Source organism: Apteryx rowi, unplaced genomic scaffold (genome assembly GCF_003343035.1).
Source record: "Apteryx rowi isolate R43461 unplaced genomic scaffold, aptRow1 scaffold_1071, whole genome shotgun sequence".
In the NCBI taxonomy this organism is placed as follows: domain Eukaryota; kingdom Metazoa; phylum Chordata; class Aves; order Apterygiformes; family Apterygidae; genus Apteryx; species Apteryx rowi.
The window spans coordinates 117,425-126,830 of NW_020447277.1; the positions used below are offsets into that span (position 1 = coordinate 117,425).

At 53.3% G+C, this 9,406-nt stretch overlaps 1 protein-coding gene across 2 annotated transcripts; it reads right to left on the minus strand.

Moving 5' to 3' along the window:
- Positions 1-426: 426 nt before the first annotated feature.
- LOC112968613 (E3 ubiquitin-protein ligase TRIM39-like) lies at positions 427-8,276 on the minus strand. 2 transcript variants are annotated; one of them, XM_026071039.1, is made up of 6 exons: positions 7,519-8,276; positions 6,805-6,900; positions 4,560-4,790; positions 3,419-3,441; positions 2,480-2,592; positions 427-1,445 (listed from the first exon to the last, which is right to left on the minus strand). In XM_026071039.1, the coding sequence occupies exons 1-6, from the start codon at positions 7,942-7,944 to the stop codon at positions 874-876; spliced, it is 1,461 nt and encodes a 486-aa protein (XP_025926824.1). In that variant the 5' UTR covers positions 7,945-8,276; the 3' UTR covers positions 427-873. The 2 variants fall into 2 exon arrangements, with proteins under 2 accessions (XP_025926824.1, XP_025926833.1); XM_026071048.1 differs by lacking the exon at positions 427-1,445 and adding an exon at positions 1,452-1,618.
- Positions 8,277-9,406: the final 1,130 nt, after the last annotated feature.

Sequence of the window (9,406 nt, forward strand, 5' to 3'; positions counted from 1 at the left end):
ATGTATTCCAGGACACAGTGCAAGCATGGGCCTCTTGGAAGGCCAGGTACTCCTGAGGAGGATCCAACCCTCCAGTCACATCCTTACATTCTCAGGAAATGTGTGCAGTAAAGGATCGGATCATAGTCACTAATAATGGGGAGGCCAGTGCTCAAGTGACAATATGTGGCCCCAGACTTAATTCTGACTTCCCAGAACCACAGAAGCACTAAGCAGCCTCTAGGCCAGGCTAATATATCAAACAGTTGGGCTGGACATGCTTCGCAGCAGGCAGGTGATGCAAATATAGCAGCACAGGACCTTCACTTCCTTCTCCAAAATTCAGCACTGCTCTCTCAGATCCCAGGTTTTAGCCAGGCCCCCAGGGTTAAGCAGCAGGGTTTGGTGCACCATGAAAATGTATTCCTAACCACACAGGTCTTCCCAAATCAATTCTTTATTGCCTTCTTTCAGTACAGTTCACACGAAAATCAGTACTACAATGAAGGCTGTGCACACACTCTTCGCCCAAAGCCTGCAAGGTGACCAGCAGGGCAATGGTGTTCAGCAGGCTCCTCCTGTCCCCATCAGGGAAACAGCAGGTTGTGGCACATCCCTGCCATGTAATGCCCTTCCTGGCATGGGCCTGGCAAAGGGTGAACGTATCATGTGAAAGGACATGGTCACTGTTAGTTTCTCAGCAGTATTATGCTTTGTGGGTCATCGCCGGCATCCAGGAGCACAAAGGGACCTTGTCATGCTGCTCACCCCAAACACACACCTATTTCCCCAGTGCTGCCTTGCTGCCAACCTCCTGCTCAGGAGAGGAGCTGGTCAGGCCCACTGGTCTCTGGCTGCCCTGTTTTGAGGCCAGGGCAGCCTTTTAACCACACATTACAGGATGATGCACCCAATCCCTTGTGTGTCCCTGACCCAGGAGATCACCAAGGGCTCTGCATTTTTGCCCCCCATCAAGGCACCTGGGAAGAAAAGAGGCCGGAGATTGCCAGAGAACTTGTCAGTGAAGGTGTAGATGTGGGAGCGGTCAGTCACATTATAAAATGAGATTTCTCCTGCCTCATAGTCCAGGAAGATTCCAATGCGCCGGGGTCTCACACTCAGGTTCAGAGGGGAAATGGGGGAAGTGAGGGCTTCATAGTTGCCACTGTTCTGCAACCGCAGCACCCAGTAGCCATTGCTAGGGGAGAAGAAAACAGTGCCTTTCCGGCTGGCTGAATCCCTGCACAGCCCCAGGCCCCACTCTGGCTTATCTCCCACCTGCACTTCCCAGTAGTGCCGGCCGTAGAAGAAGGCCTGAACCCCCAGCACCAGCGGCGTGGTGTTAAACCTCTTGGGGTTGTCAAAGAGGGACAGAATCAGCTTCTTGCCTCCACGCTTCACACTTTTCCGGTCTTCAGACAGAGTGAGTTCAGGGTGCGCTGTGTCAGGGTCCAGAGTCACATCCACTGGAATGAGGAGAAGGGATGAAGGATACACAGGATTTTACGGGTGAATTCACATGCAGACAATGACATGAATGGATGAGTCTGCTACAGAGATGTTGAACTTTTCCAGCTCCAGCTACTGCTGGCTACTACATTTAATTGCATGTATGCATGGTTTTGTACAGCACCTAGTCCTGGGGAAACATAATTCACAAAATCATTTTTACTGTAAACCACATCAAAAAATTTGGCATCCAACTGCAGAGCAGGAATAAAATCAGGGCATCTCAGCAGCCCTCCTGACACAGCTTTAGAAGCAGCCTACACAAGGAAAGAAGAGTTTGTGGGCAACATGGAACCTGAGACTGCTAGATGCCCTCCTAAGCTTCAGGGCCACCTCACAAACCATCCAAGACCAGAATGAGGAAAGTCTCCCCACCCTGAAACCAGTCTGAACTTATCTGTAGGCAAACTGGGACCAACTGAACAAAACTCGTTGAAAAAACCTGCAGTTAGCACTTGTGCTAATGAGAAAGCTGCACCATCTGAGCTAAAAAGATGTATGATCTGAAATCATTTTATTTAAAGACAAGTTCCAGACTGGATGGACTCTCTTACCACAGCCAATTTGGAATTGGTTCACATTAAACCAAAACCCTCCATGCCCAAAAGTACCAACAGTGCTGGAACCAGCCCTTGCTTCACCAGGCTGATTTGCAGAGTAACATTACAATGATGCAACTTTACTTGTGTAAATATGACCTTTGTTAAACTGTCTAGCATAGACAGAGCCAAAGACTGAAGTCTGGGATCCCCCTCCTGACTGAGCAAAGTTTGCCAAAGGCCTTTTCCTGCCTGAATATTCATCACCACAGCACAGCTCACTTGTCAGAAACATTCATATGAGTCCATCTGCTGGCGTTGGTAGTGGTCAAGGCCAAGAGCAGAGCTGTGTCTGCACTGAGTGCACAAACACCTCTCCCTGCGCCACAGTGTACAGCAGGAGGGCCAGGGTTCAAATGTGCCAGGACCTGGCACAAAAGCAGCTGCCTTACCTTTGAATTTCTTCAGCATGTCCCTCATGCCCAGGCAGCGCTCTGGGATGCTGTAATCTTCTGTCAGGGTCATGGAAACAGCTTTAGGGGCCTGGAATTTCATGCCTTCACACCTGAAAAGAGCATATTGCCCACGGGCCAGCACAGAGTCTCAGCCATACCCAGTGCCCACAACACAGCCAGTCTCCTGCTGCATCTCAGGGGGCTTTTTAATGTCTTTCTGTTGGCTGCACAGACACTGTTTCAAGAGCCCCAGCCCTGACTGCACACTGGCATAGGGCTGCTCATATAGCACAGGAGAGCAGGTTGAATCTGGTCTCCAGCAGATCTGGCTGCATCAAGCCATCCACAGCATCGGTTTCTCTCTGCCTTTTCTGAGTTAGAGAGGGATTTAGCCAGCAATCTACAGCCCTTGGCAACTCCCAGCTGCCACACCAGCTCCCCGGGGTCACCACATTTCCTGCTGTGACCTCTTCAGCCATGGCAGAGCACCTGGACTAACTGCTTGCCTAGCAGCAAGTCGGATGAGATCTACACTCTGGATCTAAATTACATACAAGAAAGGGGTCCCAGGTGAGCTGCAGTGCCAGTCCGGGGCAGGAACACCCTGTGGAAAGGAAGGAGTAAGGCCACCCCAGCAGCATGTCCCTTAGGAGCCCTTCTCACATCCTGCAGGGCCAGGCAACACCTTGGTTCTGGGGATCCTGGAAAAAGACAGGCATTGAGTCTCTCCTGCCAGCCTGCACTGGTTTCAGATCCCTCCTCTATCTGTCCCTGGTCACTGGGTCTCACCACTAGGGAGGACCTAGCTTGAAGCTGGGCAGGGGCTGTGCAGGGAGCACAGAGGTTGGCCTGGCACAGAGCAAACACAGATGCAAACACCACGCTTAGAGCCTGGAGGCAGTGAGGACAGTAGGAGGAATGAGCACTGGCACCTACCTGTTCAGGATGCTTTTCATGTCCTAAAAGAAGAGAAAAAACATTCTTGGAATGTCATTCCAGAGCCTCGTGCCTATCAGCCAGTCTGGCCCCCAGCCACCCACCTCGATCTGCACAGTCCTTCAGTCCTGGCCTTGCTCCTCAACTGTCATGGGCCCCAGTGCATGTCTGCCCTGTGGAGTGGGCAACAGACCCAAGCAAGCTCTGACCAGCTGTCCTGGTTGTGCCTGCTCAGTGCCAGCCTGCCCTGCTCCACAGGACACTTTGCAGGCTCTCCTGAGCACTGCCGAGGTCCACAGCGGCAGCTGTGTCTACACTGCATTGTAGGTCACACATCCCCTCCACCTCTGAGGACTGGCCACATCTCAGTGTATGCTGCCTCTCCTTCAGCAAAACAGGAAAGGTAAGCCTTAAATCATGCTGGGGGGACATCTCCCCAAGGATGTCCCCCACCATCCAGCTCCCATCATGTACCGCCAGGTTGCGCTCTGCCCCAAACTGAGGCAGGGAAAGGAACAGAGCAATGGGCCGTTCTCACACCATTATTCACCTGGGGACCTGTCAGACTAGACATAAGGGCTGGCAGTCCCCAGGGCTCATGATGCCCTGTGAGCCTTCACGGGCAGCCTTGCAGAGCAGATTCCCCTTAGCACAGGACAGAAATCAGGTCTGGATAGAAAAGACCTCAGGGCTGAAGGGGCTAAGTTAGTGGGATTCAGAGGCTGCTTTGGGATGCAGGAGTGATACCTCAGGTATCACTGATGGTCTGGACCTGTTCCCTCTCCAGGGGAAAGAGGAAGGAAATCAAGAGTTTGTATGTACATGGAAGGGAGGAGAGAGCCTTTCACCATCACAGCTACTGCTTTCCTGAGCACAGCTCCATCCCAGGGTGCTTTGGCAACCCAGACATGCCTGGAGCAGACAGGGGCCCCCTGCCCTGGTGGGCAGAGCTGGTTTAATGCATTGCCTCCAGCCCCCAGGAGCATGGTCAGTGCAGTTAAAGCTCCCCAGGCCTTCCCCTGTTGTGGGCTGCCCACCTTCCCTCTTCTCCGTGTCACAGCCTGGTCCCTGGCAGCCCCACACCAGAAGCTGGCCCCTCTCCCAGTGCCCAGGGAAGAGAGGGCTGGCAGCCCAGCCTGACCTTGAGCAGCCCATCAGCTGGCTGCTGGAACTTCTCCTTTATCTCCAGGATCAGCTCGTCCAGAGAGGACTTTTGCTCCACCAGCCGGGCGAGGTTTTCACTGATCATCAGCAGAATCCGCTTTTCTTCCTCCTCCAGCTTCTGAAGCAGCAGCTTCTCTTCATCAGCCAGCAACCGATGCAGTTTCCCAAACTCACTCACAATCCTTTCCCTCTTTTTCTTCACTGCCTCCTTGTGAAAGGAAAGGTACATGGGGGAAGGAGAGGCAATGTTAGCCAGGCAGCTAACATGAAGCCCAAAACTACACCCAGTGGTCAGGCCATGGGAAATCACCTCACTTCTGGATCAGGGTGTTTATTTAAAATATCAGCCAAAAACTAAGTGGTGGGCTTTCACCTAGTATCTGATTTGACATCCTTAATTCACCAGCAGTAGGACCTTGCCCAGGGCAGCTCTGGTCAGCTGGACCCTAGATGTCTAGAGATGTCTCAGTGCAGCACAGAGTGATCATCTGGGTGGGATGATGGACTGCAAGGAGATGCCATTAGGCTTAGGGGGTAGGTTTTTATTAGAAGGTGTACAATTCACCTACAAGCGAGGCCCAGGCTAATGTGCACTACATGTCCAGCAGTACTCACAGTGCAGTGGGAAAGAGGTGTGAGAAGCCCTGGGGCTGGGGAGGGACTGAGGGAAGGAGAAAGGAGCCAGGGAGGCCTCCCTGGGGTGCTAGGAGCTCTCACTAGGGTCTGGGGGCAAGGAGACAACAGGCATGGTCTGGCTCTACTTTAGGGTTTTTTCCTGGGCCCTAAAGCTTTGTACTTGGCTCAAAACCTGAAGAACAGGAGCTGGCATTCTCCAGAAAATCTGCTGTGGTTAATTGGGACCATAAAGCCTCAAAACCCAGAAGGCAAATGAAAGGAAACTGAACTGTATTTATTTATTTATTAACTGCATTTTTCTGTCCAAGCACATGATTTCTTGGAGCTGACTCATGTATGCTTGATAAGCTAGGACCGTGAGCCACTTCCTCCCCATCACACACATGGGACATTTTTTCCTTTTTACTAAAACAGCATAATCAGCCTCAGGAAGCCTGAAAGCAGCTGAGCCGTGACCCTACAAGGCGATTGCCTAGCCCTGACTCAGGCGGGGCAGGCAGAGGTGAGAATGACACTGCTGTTTCACAACCTCCCTCTCCTCCAGTCTCATCCTGCCGCCTGGGACAGCTGGTAGCACCAGCACTTCAAGCACCCATCCCTCCACCAGCACTTCAAGCACCCATCACTCTGGCTTGCTAGGCCTGGGGTTGGCCTGGCCAGGGAGGGCAGCAGTCCGTGACAGCCATGGCCAGGCAGGGGAGCTGAGCAAATAAATAGGGAAAGCTGGAGAAACCTGTTTTTCCTGCCAATGCTCCCTGATTAGTCATCACTTCTAGTTCAGCGCTGCATAACTCAGTCCAGTAGTTTCGTTTCCTTTTCTGCAGTTACTTTTACTTTCCAGTTTCTATCCTGAAGGAACTGGTTTTTAGCTTGAAAGGCAGCTGTTTTACTGGCATCTTATCTCCTGGAACAGAGTGGTAGTCAGACAGAGGCCTGCTAATTCAACTTTTCTTTTTTCAATGAAAACACTTCTAGTTCCTACAGTTGTGGAGCAGAGCTCATCATATGGTTCATGCCTGGCTTTTAATGCAAACACATACTGTAAAACCAAGGCAAATAAAAAATATCCAATGTCTATTTGTTTAACAAGCATGCTTGACCCCATGATTTCATTGGAGCTGGCATGCTGCTCCTTCCAAAGTCTTTCTGGGCTATTTAATTTTTTTAGAGCCACACACGTTTACTGATCCTGGTTTCCACAAGCTGCAGTTACAGCCCCAGGGCCAACATTGGACGCCAGAGTTGCCTGCTGGTATAAGCTTGTTGCACCTACTTGTTGCGCATAGACGTGAGGACTGCTGCAAGCCAGAATACCAAGGAAACACAGCACTTTGCACCAAGCGCAAGCTGAGTGGTTTGCTTCATAGAGGAGGTGTTATTGCACTGTCACTGAGCCCATCTCTGTGGCCAGGGTCCCCTGTGGATGTGGGTCTTCCAAGTGAAAGCAAGACATGGGGACATGTCCCACCCGAGGACTATACAAAACATGTGACAAATTCAACAGCCTTGTCCCAGAACACTCAGTAGTTTCTAAAGTTACTGATGTTTTCTAAGCTGATTCCTTAAAAATTAAAGCAGGCACCTGCCTTGCACTCCTGGGTTTTCATCCTTTCTGCTGACTCACATTTCTTCACTTCTTCCACTTCCTTGGAAAGATACTCCAGGGATTTCTGGAGTTTGACCTGGAAAGGCAATAAACAGGGTCAGCTCACCCCAGCAGCGGCCAGCGTGTGCCGCCGTTCATCCTCCGGCCTGCAGCTGCCAGTGCCTGAAGGCAGCAAGGGGAGAGTTACTGTCCTGCCAGGCAATGCCTCCCCTGTGTGCCAGCCCTGGCACCCGAAGCCAGCAGCTATGCTCTTCATTCCTCTCGCAGCTTTAACCCTCCCTGCGCTGCTCTGGTTTTCTCAGAGTTTCCGCGCTATTTGGGTTTGGAGAGCAAACCGTGCGAGCTGGCACTGACCTCCCTGCACTGCCAGAATGTGGGGCAGCCACCATCCACTCCCCTGCCCGAGGTGCCCCGCTTTCCTGGCAGTGCCACCAGGATGGTGGACAGCTATTTGGAGACGGTGGAGAGGGGTGGCTGCCGACCCCAGGACCATGTACCTCATGACCTGCTGGGTACAAGCCACCTGGTCCCCCAAAGTCAAGCTCCCCAAGCACAGCACAGCATCCTGGGGTGCCAGGGGTGCTGGGGGTGCTGCTGCCATGGGGCCAGCCCCACACAGAGGCCAAGGCAGATGCAAGGCCTGGCGGCCTTTTCATCTGTGGACAGTGTCCTCGTGCAGCTGGGCCTCCCCTACCTTGTAGACCTGAGCGGCCTCCTCGATGGGGTAGACGGTGTGAGGGCGGTGGTGCAGGGATTCCCTGCACACCACGCAGATGGCCTCCTCGTCCTCCTCGCAGAAGAGCTTGAGCCGCTCATCATGCATGGTGCAGAGCAGGGCCCCCGACCCCGGGCCAGCCTGCAGCCCCAGTTGCCGGATGCTCTCCACAATGTTGGCCAGCTGTCGGTTGGGGCGGAAGTTGCTGCGATGGCACGCGGCCCGGCACTGCGGGCAGAAGAATGGTCCATCAGCCCAGAGACCCTTCTCCTGGCAGTGTTTGGCGATGCAGCCGCGGCAGAAGTTGTGCCCACAGTCGACGCTCACCGGTTCGTTCATGTACTCCAGGCAGATGGAGCAAATGGCTTCCTCGTGCAGCCGCTCCAGGGGGCTGGCCAGGGCCATGGCAGCAGCGGCAAGGGAGCCCCACGGCAGTTTTCTTTTCCCAGAGTGCCGGAAGAGCCCGCTGGCGGGGCAGGCGGGGCTATGGTAGTGTCCCTAGAAAGCCAGTGCCTTGGGCACTCCTGCTGGCCACCGGCACCACTGCTTCCTGAGAGGCACCGGCGGAGAAATCGGCCTCGCCGCGAGCTTACATAAGAGCAGCGTCCGCACTCGGTGCCCCAGCTTGGAAGGCTCCGCGCTGGCTCTGGGAGGAGCGTGGCGTGCACGAGGGACACCCGCAGCCAGCCTTAAAGGCGAGCGCTTTCTTCTTAGCCCAGGCAGATCAAGGCAAAACAAAAACCCTGCGGGAGGAAAACCAGGACGAATTAGGAAGCGTCAGAAATAATCAGGGCCCGTAGATAACCCCAGGCACCTGGAAAGTCAAATTAGACATGGCCATCCCTTGCTCCCTCTGACCAAATTTGCAGTGGGGGGGCTGATCCAGCAAAGACTACTGCAAGGTGACCAAGCAGAGTGGCCCTCAGTAACTCCACTGCATTTTAACTAGCAACGAGAGCCCAGACATTTCTCCTCTGTTTTTTTTTCACAGTTTGCTTCAATGTCCTGTCTGAGCTCAATGACCCCTGAGTCTAACCACGCTGTCCAGTCACTCTTTAAATTATTCCCAGTGTTACCTGTCCATCTTATGAAAGAGCTTATGAGATATTTAAATGTAAAGTGCTAATTCGGGGCACACCAAAAGCCACAACTCACGCAGGTTTGCAGGCTGTAAGATACCCTCACAAGGGCTGTCCAGAAGGGGAAGGAGGCAAAAGCAGCTGGCCAGGATCTCTGCCAGAAAAGGACAGAGACGGGTATCATGACTGGGATCAGTGAGTCACCTGCCCTGAGCCCTGCTTTTCACCCTACCACCCTTTCCCTGCCTTGGCTAGAAATAGTGCAGGCTTAGCTCAGCCTGAAACAGCCAAAGTGCCTTTCAAAAGGTGTAATGGGTCCAGATGGGCTTTGGGGGAGCTACACTTGGGGATCAAACCATGCACCCATGGGCCTCACTGAGCAATGGCAGCACCCATCACTGCCCCAGGAAGCCAGGGCAGGAGGTCCGACAGGCAGCTGTGGGGCTGGTACCGGTCCCTGTGGGTGCCCTGGGTATGAGAGAAGGCCTAGATCTGAGTTTGGAGGTGGAAATAGCTCCACAGAGCAGCCTCTCCTCCAAGTCTGCCCTTGCAGCCCCATCTAGTGTTGTCCTGGGCAAGATGTGGCAGAGGCAGAGCTGTGATCCCTAGCTGCCTGCTGTGTTGCTTCAGGAGTGACTGTGGACCAGGACAAGGAATTAATTTATGCCATCTGAAATGCTCCCCAGGATTGCCCTCGCATGCTGGCCCCTGGGCCAGCTCCAGCTGAACCCTCCTGGCACAAACCAAAGTGGAGGATCTGTGGGGATCTCAAAGGAAGGAGAGCCCAG